Below are 17,744 nucleotides of genomic sequence, written 5' to 3'. Positions count from 1 at the left end.
CAGGAATGAAATGTGTAGTTAATTGTATGAAATTTAATTCTAACTGAACCGGTCCATTCAGTTCATTTTTAAAAAATTAAAATGAAAGCATTACTTTAATGCTAGACAATAAACTATAAACAAAAGACCTACAGAATTTCTGGGTAGTCTCAAATCCACTACATCTAAGACTTTTGGATGTCCAGTTTCCACATCTTTCTTCCTTCACAATTTTGAATGTGTATCTATTTTAAATAAAATGAATGTATAACATACTGACAACCACTTGGTAAGTCTTTTGTATAAATGATTAAGCTGTCACGAGATAAAGTTAGGTATACCGTTTCCAACAATGACAGAAAAATCAAAGTTTTAATGGGTAGTTACTATTATTCTTTTAAAGACTGGCCATGGGAAGAATGTACAGGCTGAGATTCGTAAACAGGATGAAGGAATGTATAAAGAAACTGAGGAAGTGAAAGAAAGCCATGTGGCTGGGTGAAAAGGGGAGAGGACAGAGCAGGGTGCTGAATGAGCCAGAAGTAGTAGAAGGGGCTAAATCATGTAAGGTCTGCAGGCCATCTGAAGGATTTTACATTTTGCATTGAGTATAATGGGAAACCAAAGGTTAATGATAATCCAATTTAGATGTGTAGCAATTGCTTTGGTTGCTAAATAAAAATAGACTGGAAGGGAGGCAAGAGAGAAAAGGAAGAAATCAATTAGAAGGTTCTTGCAGTGTTCCAGAGCACAATATTGGTGTTTTGAACTCTTTAGTGGCAGTAGGGATGGAGAAATAACTGGATTTGAGATGTATTTGAGGGGAAAATCCACAGGACTGATGACTGATTCCATTTGGGAGGACCAGGGAGAAAGAAGTCACAGATGACCCCAAAGTTTCTGGATTGAGGAAGTGAAGTTGCCATACACTTATCAAAATGGGAAAGCCTATAGGTAGAGTAGGTTTGAGAAGAAAGGTGCCATTTCTCCCATTTGACAGTGGGAACACAGAGGCTCAAAGAGCATGGGTTCCTGTTTGTAGAGTTGCATTGTTACAGCATCTTTGTAAGTCACATTACCTTTAATCACTTCTGTGGTGGCTTTGTTGTCGTGATACCTTTGGCCTCCAACCATAGCCCTCCAGAATAATGACATTATTCCATTTGGCCAAATTAAAATCTCCTGGTGTTCTGTTCCACTGGATGTGTAAATATCCTTGAAGGTTACAAAGACATTGTAACCTGTATAAAAACCCTTCAACTCTGGTTCTGGCTAGGTAGAGGAAGCAAGCCTCTTCCTTCAAGGTGCAGGAACTGAGCCTGTTGCCAGGGAATGGCTAGTGATACTGACACAAGGCTATGCTGCTGAGCAATGATCGGCTCTTTATGGACCCATTGGGCTGCTTCTGCCAAACCTTTAATCATTCCCGAGTCCCAGATCAGGAATAAAAACTGATCTGGGTAGGACTTGAGACGTTACTTTGTGGTAATAGGGAGCACATATTTGGAAACAAATACCCTTGGGTTTGAATTCTAACTCTATGATCTACTAGCTAAGTGATGTCGGAAAAGTCTCTTAAGTCTCCCAGCTTCAATTTCTTTGTGGGCCATAAAGGGTTTATTTTGTGAGGCTGATTGGAAGATGAAAAGAGATAATGCATGTTAAGAACCTTACCTAGCCTACAGCAAATCTGTCATAAAACGAAGCTCTGTATTCTCTCTGCTTGGTTCCCAATGGAGATGGCTTTTCCAAAGCGTGTCATGCATTGTCTGATATTTGGTAAACCTCACAATGGTTATTTCCTGTCTTTCTCAGTAATGCAAGAAACCTTTTATATAAAGAACCATAATATTTAAGAAAATGTAAAAAACAATAAAAAGCAAAATTCCCTTGGTAAGCCTTTGAACTTTAGGTACTAAATAAACCCCATTGCTTAAATAATGAATTGACTCGAGTTTTCAGAGCCACTTCTTATTTTATTCTTCATTTATCAGAATTCCCTGATAATGCTCTTTGTTTGCTCTCCTTAGCTTATTTGGACATAATTTAATTTCCTGGGAAACTAGGAGGAAGACGCACAAATATATCCATTGTCTTATGAGTTATATATTCATCCCTTATATCCACTTCTATAAAGCAGTATAAGTGCCCCCAAAGGAAGCTGGGTTTTTTTTGTTTGTTTGTTTTGGTTTTTTTTTTTTTTTTTTTTTTTTTTTCTAAGAGAGAGCAAATGTAGGAGCACAAGCAGGTAGTGGAATGGAGTGGAGGGCTAGGGAGAAGGAGAGAGAATCTTAAGAGGCTCCATGCTCATGACCCTGAGTTCATGACCTGAGCCAAAACCAAGAGTCAGACACTTAACCATTAACCCAGGTGCCCCAGGAAGATGATTTTGACGCAGGTTAAGAAATACCAGCATCAGTCTTCTTGTTCTTTCTCCAGATGGTTCCTGAGATGTTTGGTGCAGTGTTGTTCTTTAAACCTTAAACTGGGAACTGGAGAATGAGGTCTTTAATGTGACCGTCTTTGAACTTGACTGCCATGGTGAGGATACTCTTGTTCTATCCAAGAGGCACAGATACCCACCTGTCTTGTGCAGTTCCTTTCAGATGAATTGGATGCTGAGCTTTCTCTCTCAGTATACGGCAACTTATGGAAACGAAGACTTAAAAAAGTGTATTTCTTAATTCTCTACTGGATATTAATCAAAGGCAAAAGAAAAAAGGCAAAGAAAATATTATTCTGCGTGTTAACATCAAAGTATTTTTTGGTTCACCCGTACGCACAAAAAGAGGACTAAATATTAGTATTGTGACAGCAGCACTTCTCAGTGAGAGGGTGATTTTCTTTTAAAACATTTTCTTTAGCCCCCAGGCAGCCCTGAGTAGACAGTGATATGTCAAGGAGAGTGGCTCAGGGGGGTAATTGTGCATTTCTCCTGGCAGGACAATAGATGGTCATTTTGTCCACTCAGCAGGTTCCACCTCATCTGGTTCATGCTCTCACTTAGACAAAGACTCGACTTCCATTTTTGCACTGATTCCTAAGTTGTGGCTTTCTCTTGGTTGTACAAGTCAAGGTGTGCCTTGGTTTACAGACCAGATGAACATGTGTGCTTAAAGAAAGTGTCTGTACATTCAAACAATCTCAAAATCCTTTAGGAAGCTAGATTTATCAAAGGAATCCAAGGAACATATGTGAACAAGATAGTAAATTGTTCTAACATATTATAACTCATAAACATAATTTTTTGATTGCTCAATTTTCTACTATATTTGCTCTTGATAGGGAAAAGTGCTAGGAATAAAATAAAATTTTAATTTCCCACAGCTTACAACTGTTTCCTTACCCTAAGGACATTGGGATGAGATAAGTGTTTGTTAGGGGCTTCTAATGTAGCTGTAATGTTTTATTTCTTTAAAGAAGACACAAAGCATCTATGATAAAATTCTAAAACTTAAGAAAACAAGGAGTGCCTAGGTGGTATAGTCACTTAAGCATCTGACTCTTGGTTTTGGCTCAGGTCATGATCTCAGGGTCCTGAAATCGAGCCCCATGTTGGGCTCTGTGCTCAGCATGGAGTCTGCTTTGGACTCTCTCCCTCTGCTCCTCCTCTCTGCATGCTCTCTCTCTCCTTCAAGTAAATAAGTAAATCTTAAAAATAAAATTTAAGAAAACTAGATGGTAAGTACATGGACATTTGATTTTAAAGTATTTTTTTCTGCTTCAAGTATTTTGCAATAAAATAGTGGAAACATACAAAGATGTTTAGGTTATTCATACTTTCCTCTTTTGTTTCTTTATTGCTCTAGAAAGTATTTATATTCTCTGGAACATTTAGAAAAAACTTGGATCCCTACGGACAGTGGAATGAACAAGAAATATGGAAGGTTGCAGATGAGGTAAGGATGCTTACTAAAATAATTTTGAAAGAGGTAGCTCATACACATGCAGGAGAGGTTGTCATAGCTAAGATAGTTTTACATGCTAACCTTTAGGCCTGTAGGTATGTGTATAACTTTCGAGTGGAGAACACTAATATACCTGGAGACCCCAGTACTTTGCACTAGGCCTCCCTCTTCCTCTGTGGTGAGTCCCCCACTCTCAGGCCCCAGAGGTAGCACTGCATTGGCCTGCTTCCCTACCAGTGTACATCAGTGAGACAACAGACTGGGAAAGACCCAGGCACCCTACAGGGTACCAGGATTATTTCGGATTCTAAGTATCGTCTCTCCACATCTTCTCATCCCCCCTTTTCTGGTTCTGAAGCTTTCCTAGCACTAGGAGAGGCCTTGGCCTAACATGATGTACTTCTCTAGGAAGTATGAGTTCAAAAATGACACTCCTTCTAGAGCACCTGCAAATGGCCGCAGCCTTCTCTGGAAGTCACCAGGAGTCAGTTGCTTTAAGGGGATGTGGCTATGAGTCTTTCTAGGCAAAAAGCCACATGACCTAGTTGTGGGGTGTACCATTCCTTGAGGTCAGTAGGGCCATATTAGGAATATATGGATTAAAATGGAATTGAAATTCCTAAATAATAAATCCCCCATATTTACCCAATAGGTGGTTATAAACATAAACTGTTCTATTTCATTAAGCTTGAGGCTTACATCCAAAGCCCTGGTTGGTGGCAGACTGTAATTATGAGCCTTAAGAATGCTGAAATTCAAAGGTCTTCTTAGAGAACAACTTTATTTCACTATTTCCCATAGTTTTGGTCTTTTTTTTTTTTTCCCTTTTTATTTATTTTTTCAGCGTAACAGTATTCATTCTTTTTGCACAACACCCAGTGCTCCATGCAAAACGTGCCCTCCCCATCACCCACCACCTGTTCCCCCAACCTCCCACCCCTGACCCTTCAAAACCCTCAGGTTGTTTTTCAGAGTCCATAGTCTCTTATGGTTCGCCTCCCCTCCCCAATGTCCATAGCCCGCTCCCCCTCTCCCAATCAGTTTTGGTCTTTATTGTAGCCCAATTATGTTTATCCCAAATGTTCTTCCCTTTCGTGCCTCCCTTTGGACTGGATCTTGCCAGGAGCTTTGACAGCCTTGTGTGTTAAACACTTACCCACTGAGTGCCCAACCTTAATGTGCCCCTCATAAAATACAGTTAGATTAACTATTTTTATTATCAAAGTTTCCTTATTACCCAACAAACAGGGGTTTTAAAGAAAACATTAACTAAATTGCAAGTGGCTCATATGAAGATCTTTTGATGTGACTTCAGAGAATGAGCTATAGGAACACGATGTGGTGGGACAGAAACCAGGAAAGAAGACATTAGACTTTATAAAATCCGCAACTGTTGCCAAGTCACAGTAAAATTTACAGGAATCAGGATCATAAAAATAATCTAAAATTTTAGAAGACATGGTTAAAATTTTAAACATCACTATAGTCCGTAAATTTCACCTGTCTGTATTTTCATTTGATCAACCCTTATTTAAGTCTTTTTTACTGATTTTAAAAAATCTTTTGCTACTCATAAACCAAGATAATGCTGTCCTTACCTTCATGTCATGTGCTTTGAATACTAATGATAACTTTCTATTGAGGAGGCCCAAAGATAGCATACAAATAAGCAAGAGTTCAGAGGAGCTGAGAAGCAGAAAATCGTTGGTTTAAAAGTTACAAGTCCTGGGCTTTTGTCCACGTGGTTGATCATATAATTTATCCAAACAGGAACATTTTGGGGTGTGTCAGTTTCTAAACTGGACAGGATACTGGGACAAAAAGCATAAACCAGTACTGTCTGGGGCAAACCAGGACACATGGCATCTCATCTAGTCTTCGCTGTGACCTTGCTGTGACTTTTTTCAATACAGGAAAATGAACTGAGTAACAGCAGGTTAGCTAAACACCTGAATCTTATCTCAACAGCCCCTCCTTCATGATTCCGCTTTCCACCAAATGAAAATCACAAGTACATGTGATGACAACACCAGGCCAAGAAACACTTTAAAGATTTTATTTATTTATTTGACAGACAGATTTCAAGTAGGCAGAGAGGCAGGCAGAGAGAGAGAGAGGAGGAAGCAGGCTCCCTGCTGAGCAGAGAACCCGATGCGGGGCTCGATCCCAGGACCCCGGGATCATGACCTGAGCCGAAGGCAGAGGCTTTAACCCACTGAGCCACCCAGGCACCCCCAAGAAACACTTTAATCCTACCTTGCACTTGGCCCCATACTCCAGTGTGAAACTCTATTCTTGCTGATCTGAACGAGATTTTGTGAAGCCATGAGAATCATGCCTTGTTACTAGTTCTAAGGCTTAGAAGCAAAGCTGGCATAAATAGCTTCCTTACTCTTTGTGCCCTAGGCCCACACGTTCATCCTGGCACACTGAGCCTCAGCGTTCTGTGGATGCATTTAAAGCAAGTGCAAAGGAGGGCAAAAGGGTTTCTGAGACCTCACACTGAGATGTTCTAACTTTCCCATCCCCGAATGCCTCAGAGCCAGATAGCTTCTCCACAAGCACTGAGTTTATCAGCTGTGTAGACCAAAGAGAATTTCAAGAGACCAAATCCTAAGAGGAAAAAAAAAAATTAGACCCCTAACATAATTGATAGAGTTGCTGTAACTTTTCTGACTTACACATATAATGGGCAAGAACAGTGCCTGGCGAATAATAGGTGTTAGGTGACTGTTAGCTATCTGATCCTGTTTTCATCTGATTTTCACCTGGCCGTCTCTTAAAGGCTGGTGTTTTCCCTTATAGTAAGTCCTATTTTACTCCTTCTTCCTGGGACATTTCATGCAACTTCTTGGCTCTATACCACGATGCTGTGACTCCCACATCTGCCTATCAGCTCCTTACCTGACATCTCAGAGTGGACAAGCACCTTGTTTCCATAGTCACTTTTTCAGCCCCAGTGCACACAGCCATCCTGTCTTAACTAATTCTAGCAAATAGCATCAGCACCTCCCAGGTGCCCAAAGCCAAGACCTGGGACTTATCCTTAACTCCCGATTTCTTCACCTCTCTCCACCTGTCAAGTCCTGTTAATGCCATCTCCTGCAAATATCTAGAATGTTTCCATTCCCATCTGATACCACTACTAACTCTTAAGTGGATGTTTGAAACAGCCTCCTAGCTGGTTTTCCTCTCATTGGCTTCCTACAATTCAGTCTGCTCTTTGTAGCTCTGGTGATCTTTCTTAACCCTATCCGATTGCTTGTTTCTCCCCTTTGTGGAGAGAAACAAGGTTCTTTGTGGTCCTTTAAATGAAGTCCACCCTACTTGAGGTGGCTTCCAAGGTCCATCATGATTTGATCTTTGCTTGCCTCTCTAAACTCATGCCCCAACCTCCCCCTACTTACCATGATCCAGTTCCTCTAAAGTACCGTATGCTCTCTGACCTCTGGATGCTTTTCTCGTGCTGTTCTCTGCACCTGGAAACCCTGCCAGCCCTTCACACCTGCTTCTCCTCATCATTCAAATCTCTTCTTACATATTCCTTCTTCCAGCGCCCTGCCCTGACTCTGCAGTCCTGAGGAGGAGCCGCTCCTCACTGTGCCCTGTACCCTCAGCTCTTTCATAGCATTCTTTCCATGGGATAGAGTCACCTCTTAACATGTCCATGTTCCCCATTGGATTGTAAGTCCCTTGAGGACAGGGATTACTGTCCCATTCGCTGCAGTATTTCCAGTACCTACAGTAGTGTTGGAATGTGGATGGAGGTCAGTAAATATTGGTTGATTGAACAAATACATAAATGGCTTAATTCAGTTCTTATTTTTTTAATTCAGTTTTTAAATGAATGATTTGATTCATTTGTTTATTCACAACTGATTCACCTGTGATATATCACAAAGACAACCTTGTGATTGGTATACGGCAGATGTTGCCATTAGCAATGAGCATTCTGAGCCTTGAGAAGTTTGAGGGGTTTGGTGGATGCGGGAACAGCTCTCTCTGCCTGCTTGAACTTCAGGTTCACAGGCTCTTAGCGAAGTGAGCTTTCTTAGTGCATGGTCAGAGCAGCACATCTGTTAGTTTTAGAATGAAAGCTTTTTTTGGTAATTGTTTGCTTTCTCGATACCTTTAACAGAGTTCTCTTCCTAACACATTGATAGTCAGGTAAGTTATTTTAAAGAGCAAGCTAAGTAGGAGACACAGTGGCCTTTTTTTTTTTTTTTCCATTTTATTTATTTTTTCAGCATAACAGTATTCATTGTTTTTGCACAACACCCAGTGCTCCATGCAAAACGTGCCCTCCCCATTACCCACCACCTGTTCCCCCAACCTCCCACCCCTGACCCTTCAAAACCCTCAGGTTGTTTTCCAGAGTCCATAGTCTCTTATGGTTCGCCTCCCCTTCCAAATTTTTTTTTTCCCATTTTATTTATGCAGCCATCAAAAGAAATGAAATCATGCCATTTGCGACGACGTGGATGGAACTAGAGCGTATCATGCTTAGTGAAATAAGTCAATTGGAGAAAGACAACTATCATATGATCTCCCTGATATGAGGACATGGAGAAGCAACATGGGGGGGTAGGGGGATAGGAGAAGAATAAATGAAACAAGATGGGATTGGGAGGGAGACAAACCATAAATGACTCTTAATCTCACAAAACAAACTGGGGGTTGCTGGGGGGAGGTGGGATTGGGAGAGGGGGAGGGGGCTATGGACATTGGGGAGGGTAAGTGCTATCGTGAGTGCTGTGAAGTGTGTAAACCTGGCGATTCACAGACCTGTACCCCTGGGGATAAAAATACATTATATGTTTATTAAAAAAAAAAAATTTGGAAGGGGAGGCGAACCATAAGAGACTATGGACTCTGAAAAAACCTGAGGGTTTTGAAGGGTCAGGGGTGGGAGGTTGGGGGAACAGGTGGTGGGTAATGGGGAGGGCACGTTTTGCATGGAGCACTGGGTGTTGTGCAAAAAAGAATGAATACTGTTACGCTGAAAACACAGTGGCCTTTTAACTTGAAAATCTGCCTTGGAAAACCTGCAGAGCAACAAAAGGAGTGCCTAAAGGTGTTGAGAGTGTCTATTTTTATAGCTGTCTGCTAATGGACTGTTCAGTCCAACCACAATTCACTTTTTTGTTTTCTTTCCCCATGTTTTCTTGTCACAAGAGCAAACTCTTGCTCCATAATAACATTCCAGAGTGTGGCAATAGCAGAGTCAACATTTTGAAGAAAATGTCTGATCCTTTACAGACCGTAGTACATTTTTTTTAGTTTGATATGTCACAAAACAAAATTTTTTCCTTGTAAATACAGGATTTATTAGCTCAATGGGTTAAACTGGCAAATTCTTTTCTTATAAAGTTTTTATTTCCAAAAACTGTTGATGCTTTTATTTACTTTCCAGGCCAAGTTAGGATAAAACTAATTAGAAATGTTTGGATTCTAGCAAATTTTAATTTACCTTTGCTTAGACAGAGATACGCTAAAATTTATATTTATTTTAAACCTACTGAAAAAAATTTGTGATATATATCAATGACATTATATCAGGAATATGTATGGATATGTTGTGTACATGTTAACATATAAAGAATTCTGCTACTAAATTAGATTATCTCTATGGCAATTAACATTTTCAATCTTTTTTTTTTTCCTCACAGCACTTTGAACAGTAATTTCTCACATATTATTTTTTTCCCTACCTGGACCGTGAATTTCTTCAAGGAAGGGCCTAGCATTATTCATCTTTGAATCCCCGAGTCTGCCATTGTACCTAGAATTAATAAACCCTCCTTAAGAGCCTATTAAAGAATGCATGACTCAATAGTCATTTACATTCAAATAATCTTCAGGCTAATTAAAGCCATTCTTACCAGCACATAAAATTGGTTACACCTAGAGTATAACTTTGTATCTTTTCAAAAACAATTATTAGTCTGTCTTGCTTCCCATTTTCTCTCCAAAACCTACCATAATATCTGGTGGAAAATAGGTAATTGATAAATTTGTCAAATGTGCACTTACTTCAAAACTTAAAAGTTTTACTAACTCATGTTGATCTTTCTCTAGTGAATGTGATTCAAAAATTTTTTTTACTCTACTTAATAGTAAAACAGTGAGATAGGAATGTTGCAAAATCGACTCTAGATTGTTATGTCTCACTGTCATTTATTTTCATAATTTTGTTCTCCAAATACTGACGGTGATATATATTTAAGTATTGAATTATTTGCCTAAGAAATACTTTCATTTGGGAAAATAAACACATAAAATATAAGATAGTAAGAGGGCTTGGGAAAAGACTATAAGATTAATATGGATCTTGGGGGAGAATACTGTATATGCAACCACATTTTCACCAATACCTCAACCTCGTTACTAGAGGTATGATATAAATTAATAATGTTGCAGTACTTCCTGCTAATGCACCTCCCAAGGCAACTTATGAAGGCAAAATCTTGCAAATCTTGTCTTACCAGGGTAGTGTTTCAGGACCAGGCCCCTGCCCTTGGGATTTCCCAAGTTGTACTAGTAGTTAGGGTGGATTAGGTACTTACCATGTGCAGCACTGTGTGGCAATCTCTTTCCAGAAATTATCTCGCTTAATCTATGCTATAGTCCTTTGAAGTCCATACTAGTATTTTCCCCATTTTTTCCAAGCGAGGTAAATGAGACTTACAGTAACACACCTGATACCATCAGCAAATGAGTGAAGTGCAGATGCAAAGCTACTTCAATCTGTAACCAATACTCTTATTTTTTAACTGAAGTATAATTGATGTATAACACTGTATTAGTTTCAAGTGTACAACATAATCATTTGATAATTGTATAGTGTGAAAAGATCACCATAACCCTTGTTAACATCCATCTAGTCTGTACTTTTCCATAGTTAATTTTGACTTAAAATTATATTAAAAATTCTTACTAGTGTTAAGGAACTTCTAATTTTATACTTCTATTTTTAAGAGATTTTATAGAGTTTCGAAGATGAGATAAAGAGGCCCCTGGGTGGCTCAGTGGGTTAAGGCCTCTGCCTTCGGCTCAGGTCATGGTCCTGGGGTCCTGGGATCGAGCCCCACATGGGGCTCTCTGCTCAGCAGGTCTCTCTCTGCCTGCTTTTCTGCCTACTTGTGACCTCTGTCTGTCAAATAAATAAATAAAATCTTAAAAAAAAAATGAGAAAAAGAGAGCACACAGGGGAAGTGGCTTGTCTTAGACTTCATTCTATATTGACAGAACAAAATCAGCCCTTGTTCACTTAGCAGGTATCATTCCTAAGTTTGGATTCATTTTTATGTTCATCAAAACCATGTTTGGAGTTTTTTGGGGCCATCAGTCTAGGGTCTCAGTACATACTTCTTGAACAAATTAATGTTGAAGCTGACAGTGCACCCAGTATTGGCATGAGGGACATAGAGCTAAAGAACATATGTTTTTACTCTCAGGAATCAGTCTAGCAGGGAAAACTTACACAGATACTACCGTGACTACGTGCCTGACTGCCCTAGAGGATGATCAGGGATATTTAAAAGGGTATGTTGCAGTGTACAGGGGACTACAAGCTGTTTCCTGCTGCTGGAAGCAAGGGTGGAGGGGACTTGATTCTGGATGCCATTTATGTCATGTGAGAGAGCTTGGTTTTTATTCTGTCAGGAAGAGGTTTCAAACAGAGAAATGAGGTGGTCAACTCTGTATTTTAGAAGGATCCCTGGAGTGTTTTTATGGTCAATTGACAGATGGACCCCTTGGGATAATGATGGCACCAAAATGGGGCTAGCCAGGTGAAGGATTTAAGAAGTATTCGGAATATGGCCGGGACTAGAGATAAAGATTTGAAAAATCATTAGCTTATCAGTGGTTATTGATACCCTAAAAATGAGTGAGTTCTCAGAAGGAGAATTTGGACTGTTAGGGGTGAGAAAGACTAATATTCAAGAGACAGGAAGAGGGAGAGGTTCCCACACATGATAATAAGTGGCTTCTTATTGTGTGGCTTATCATAAGCCAAGGAATATATGTGGCTTATCATAAGCCAAGGAATGTATGTTTTTTTGATCCCTACTTGGAGCACCTGGCACAGAATAGGCACTCACTGAAAATTTCCTGAATGAAATACGAAACTGAACCCAGTCATAGGTTTATCTTTTAGAGCTGCCATGACTATATATAGACTTCAGTTCCGTCAAACCCAAAGAGCAAGACTGGTGGGTCGTTGATATAAAATCGAAACTTTTGACCTCTCAAGTGTCTTTAACCTTCTGGTATCTAAATTGCCCTTCTAAGCATACTGTTTTCCCTCTTTCTTTTCTGCAGGTTGGACTCAGATCTGTGATAGAGCAGTTTCCTGGGAAGCTTGATTTTGTCCTGGTGGATGGGGGTTGCGTCCTAAGCCATGGCCACAAGCAGTTGATGTGCTTGGCCAGATCTGTTCTCAGTAAGGCAAAGATCTTGCTGCTTGATGAACCCAGTGCTCATTTGGATCCAATGTGAGTTTCAGAATTCCTGCTATTGAATACCATGATGGGAGCAGAATCTTTTTTTTAAATATTTTATTTATTTATTTATTTGAGAGAGAGAGACAGTGAAGGAGAACATGAGAGAGGAGAAGCAGACTCCCCGTGGAGCTGGGAGCCCGATGTGGGACTTGATCCTGGTACTCCGGGATCATGACCTGAGCCAAAGGCAGTTGCTTAATCAACTGAGCCACACAGGTGCCCCTGGGAGCAGAATCTTTGATGCTTACCTCATATTGACACAAATTCTCATTAGGTGGTCATGTCTGCAAGGGGAGGCCACCCCTCCCCCCCAGGATATGAAATGATTGCCCAGTAGAAAAGTCACTATTTGACATGAGCACAAGTGCTTATTTCCTGGTATAAGCACCCTGTGTTCTCTTCTGTGTGTAATTTTTGGAATTTCATACAAATTTACCCCCTTGTCAATGCATGAGGAAATACTTAGTTACATGGGCAAATCTGATTCTTAGGATTTTCCTTTCTATGCTATTTATACAATAAGAAATTTTTATAGCACAAAAAGAACCACTCATGATTCTACATGATAATAAAATGTATTGACTTGTGAAATTTTCTTCAAAGTATCTGTCCTGTTTGTCTTTGGAAACTTAGGATCTACCCCATGGTTGAAAAGCTGATTGTGGTTGACTCTATATCAGGACTATGTTAATAGAATTATTTAAAGAAAGAGAAGTAATTTAAAGAACCAAATCAATAGGAAAATAAGTACACCATCAAAGGTAAGGGTAGATTATTGAGAATCTATGATGTTACTGTGGTATTTTCTTTCTTTTCTAGAACATATCAAATCATTCGAAGAACCCTAAAACAAGCATTTGCAGATTGCACAGTAATCCTCTCTGAACACAGGATAGAAGCTATGTTGGAATGTCAGCGATTTTTGGTGAGTTTATAATTTGCTTAAGATCTCATTTCTCCTTTAATTCTTGTTAACCACATCTTACACAGGAGTTCCTGCAAATCACAACACAACAATGTACGGGTTATTCCTTTAAATAAGTATCACACAGCCACCCACCTCTGCTCAAAAGAGCTGCACAAGTTTGAGCTCTGAGGTGAGTTTGGAATCCAGTAAATCTAAAATAGCAGCATATTATTAAGTTACATTAATAAATTGAAACATCTATACATTTGAATCCTTTATTTGGGGATCAAGTCATGATAAAGTCTACGTCCTGATGCTTTTTAATAACTGAGTCTCCCGTGGATGGGGTCCAGCACAGGCCTGTATTGTCTTGCAATCCGATGTGTGGTTTTAATGCAATAGTTTGAAAGACTCATTTCATTCTTTTGGTCATTGTTTGGAGCTCAGGTTAAGTGCCTCTCCCAATCACCCTCTTACCATGCTTTCAAAACTGTCACAGACTCTTTAATGTGATGTTTACGTATTCCCTCAGGTTTAGTCACAAGGAAGTTCTGGGGATGTTGTAGCTCGTCCTTTCTATTAAGGCTTCTGAGGCTCCTGGAGGTAAATGCTTTTCCTACTGAAGAATTGTTATTACCAATAAGCATCCAGTGACAAATCAGAGGGCCAGCCCATAGCCTCTTGCCTCTTGCCTCTTGGCCAGGTTCAAGAGATTGGGTAAAGCCCCTCTATCATCTGGCCTTGGGTTTCCCCCACTTGAACGTGTCAGGGAGGCCTGTTAAACTCAGGCACATCATAACCCACTTGGGATTGCTAAGCTTCAATCCCCCTGTTGGAGAGGCTCAACTCTTTCTCATGCTATGGATTTACATTCATTTTTAAGGTCATAAATGAGGATCTGTCAGAGATTGTTCTGGCTTACCAAACAATGTTAGTTCTTTTAAAGTTCTCTGAAGAAGCACATTGTTCAGTCCTATACCAGTTAAAAACCAACCAAACAAAACTCTTCCAGCTGCTAAGTAGACAATTATAGCTAATTTCACAAATGGAGAAGCTCCAGAAGCAAGAGGACTCCCCAGGGAAATGAGATCTCTGACTATCCAGCCTGCCAGCCTGTGGACACTTGTTTGCTTTTTGGCTTTTATCTTCCTTTGAGCCTCTGCCACTTTCTGTCCTTGCTCTGGTCCACCCTGCCTTCTGCCCAAGACCTCACTAATGGCCACTTCCCTAGGTCATAGAGGAAAACAAGGTGCGGCAGTATGATTCCCTCCAGAAGCTGCTGAGCGAGAAGAGCCTCTTCCGGCAGGCCATCAGCCCCTTGGACAGGCTGAGGTTCTTCCCGCACCGGAACTCGAGCAAGCAAAAGTCTCGCTCTCAAATTGCTGCTCTGAAGGAGGAGACGGAAGAAGAGGTGCAAGAAACAAGGCTTTAGAGAGCACTCCTTATACTGGCATGGGATGGCCACTCATGAAATTGGAGGAGAACCCAGTTTCTGCCCCTTTTTTCTGCCACAAGGATGAGTAATGTTTATTTTTAAAAGGAAAAATTTTGAGAAGAGGAATTAAGGACGCTCAGATGGGTCTGGATAAGTGGCTTTCTGGCAGAGGTCAAATTGTGTGAAAGGTACTTCAAAGCCTTGAAGATTTACCACTCGCGTTTGCAAGCCAGATCTTCCTGAGAACTTTTTCCCCTTGGTAGTAATTGGAAGGGTGGCTATCCCTGTCAGCCAGTGTAATTGTTCAACTTACTGTTTAGTGAGACTTGCTAATTTGTGTTATTGGAGGAGAACTGTAATCATACTACTTCGAGATAGGATTAAGTAAAGATGATTGGAAACTTTAGTGGTTTATATAAGTTTATATCACTTTGCCTCTACTCTCCCCAGATACTTAAAAATACAACTCTGTTGTCTCTTAGGTATTCGGACTGTTCTATTTCAAAGGAAGTATTAGAGTACTGCAAAAGTCACAAGTCAGCTCGTCAAAATATATACCGTGTAACAGCTAGGTATCAGGAGAAAGAACTTCCTGATCTGGAAAATCCGTGTTAATACCACTCACTGCTTTACCAAAAAACCAAATAATTCAGGCAATTAGTATACATCCCTTACCCAGGAAGAGGGCTGTTACAGTCCCATGTGGGGGACAGGATAATTCCCTTGATGCAGAAGTTGACATGACTTTCCCCAGTTTCCAGAAAGTAACAGGCTCATAAGACCTTTGAACAGAAGGATAGCTAGAAAAAAATGCTTTAATGAAAATTGGCACAGGAAATCCTTCTTGCCCCCAGAAACTCTGGGAAGGGTATGTAAGCATATAGGCTGCGGACACTGCAGGTAGATGTGCATGAAATCCAAAGATGTAGGGTACGTATAGGGTAATGTTAATGCAGTTTCAGGCTAACTCTAGGCCTTTCCTCCTAGTGTAGACTGAGTGGGACAGATAATGGGAGACACAGGGAAGAGTCAATCAATTCCTTTTATATGCTTCTGTTTTATAAGTTTGTCATGCAAGTAAAATTTTCTCTAGGAAATATTTATTTTAATATTTCAAACTCATAAATGGCTGTATTTTAAGATGATTCTATTATGAATTATATTTGTATTAAAAGAATTTTATATGTGAAATGTTGGTTTTTTATGGCACTAGCTCTTTTTATGATATGTTAAAACTGAAGGAAAAAAACTGGGGGAGCTATTGACCAGAAGTTACAAATTACCTTGATGATGTGGAGAGAAGCATGGGGGCTCACAAAGATTTGCACCTCTGTATGATTCCCTGCCAGCACACAGGTTCCTCTTGGAAAATGGTACCATGAAATCTGACCTCTCCTATCAAGGACACACACCTTCCCAACTCCAAACTAACTGTTAATATTACATTCTATTTATTACTGTAAGAAAATATCATGTGCCAATAAAATCCCTATATTTGTGTGAAACTTAGCTGTCTTCAGATGTGTTCATTACTCATGTCTCATTGATCTCTTACTTCAGTCTCTAAGGATCATGGAACACAAAGCACACATCATTTCTTTAAATACAGCTTCTTAAAATCCCACATAAATTTAAGATGCTCTTAAAAATGATTTCTTTTTAAAAATTGTGGTAAAATACACATAACTTAACATTTATCATTTTTGAGTGTACCATTCAGTGGCCTTATGTACAATCCCATTATGATGCAGTCATCATAACCATCCCTCCACAGAACCTTTTCCATCTTGCAAAACTGAAACTATGAAGCCATTTGACAAAAACTTGTATTCTTCCCTTCTCCCAGTCCCAAGCAGCCTTTGTCTCTATGACTGTGACAACTAAGTACCTCGTGAGTGAAATCATAGAGTATTTGTTCTTTTGCAACTGGCTTATTTCACTTAGTGTGTCTTCACAATTCATCATCTTACAGTAATGTCAGAGTTTCCTTACTTTCTAAAGCTGAGTATTACATTATATGGACATACCACATTGTATTTATTCATTTGTCCACTTCGGTTGCTTCCACATTTGACTGTGTTGAATAATGTTTTTATGAACAGTGTTGTACAAATATCTTGTTGTGTTCCCCACTTTCATGACTTAGGATGCTTTTGAGGGTATTTGTGTTTTAAAGGTGAGGCTAATAGAACAAAAAGGTTGTATATTCTGCGATTGTCCGTTAATTTATTTGAATGCCTTTTCAAATAGTGGTAGCTATCTGATGGGTCTCGATGAGCAATTCTCATCAAGGGAAATAGTATTTCTAGAAGCTGAGTGGTTTTTCTTTGTTTAAATCCTTATGTTTAATAGGTGAGTGTTCTTTGGTCTCCCTTTCTTCCTTGCAGAGTTTCTTCATGTAAGTTGCAGGCCCATGGTGTGGTAGATAGAAAGTAGACCCCTACTACGTCCTCCAACCATGTCTTTCCTTATTTGGAGAGGTTTGTTTTCACACATGACCCCAAGAGGTCAGTCTCAGAGCATGCACTATTTTAATTTTTTTTTAAACTAATGTACCTTATATTTTAGGGCAGTTTTTAGTTCACAATAAAATTGAGCAGAAAGTACAGTCCAAATAAACTCCTTGTACTCCCATACATATAGCCTCCTCCACTGTCAACGTTCCACACCAGAGTAGTACCTTTTTTATAATCAGCATATCATTATCACCCAAACTCCATGATTTACATGAAGTTTCACCTTTGGTAAACCCTTAGTCATCTGCTCCTTCTTCCTACTCCCAGGCAACAACTGACCTTGTTACTGTTTCCATAGTTTTGCCTTTTCTAAATGCCACATTGTTAGAATCATAGAGTATGTAATCTTTTCAGATTGGCTGTTCTTACTTAGTAATAAGCATTTAAATTTTCTCTTAAAGACATGGAGCCATGTATTTTCATGGCTTGATATTTTATTTCATTTTAGGGCAGAATAATATTCCATTATCTGGATTTACCTACTGACGGACA

The 17,744-nt window shown here is 39.6% G+C and overlaps 1 protein-coding gene across 1 annotated transcript in view; it reads left to right on the top strand.

Moving 5' to 3' along the window:
* CFTR (CF transmembrane conductance regulator) overlaps positions 1-16,241 on the top strand; it is a 171,218-nt gene extending 154,977 nt beyond the window's left edge. Inside the window, exons 24-27 of the mRNA XM_046021027.1 lie at positions 3,789-3,878; positions 12,213-12,385; positions 13,214-13,319; positions 14,533-16,241. Of these exons, the coding sequence (XP_045876983.1) occupies positions 3,789-3,878; positions 12,213-12,385; positions 13,214-13,319; positions 14,533-14,733 (570 nt within the window). The 3' untranslated portion in view covers positions 14,734-16,241. The remainder of the gene's footprint in view (positions 1-3,788; positions 3,879-12,212; positions 12,386-13,213; positions 13,320-14,532) is intronic.
* Positions 16,242-17,744: the final 1,503 nt, after the last annotated feature.

Source organism: Meles meles, chromosome 10, assembly GCF_922984935.1.
Source record: "Meles meles chromosome 10, mMelMel3.1 paternal haplotype, whole genome shotgun sequence".
Lineage (NCBI taxonomy): Eukaryota > Metazoa > Chordata > Mammalia > Carnivora > Mustelidae > Meles > Meles meles.
The sequence above is the reverse complement of the archived record's forward strand: the minus strand, read 5'-3'. Positions and strand labels throughout refer to the sequence as shown.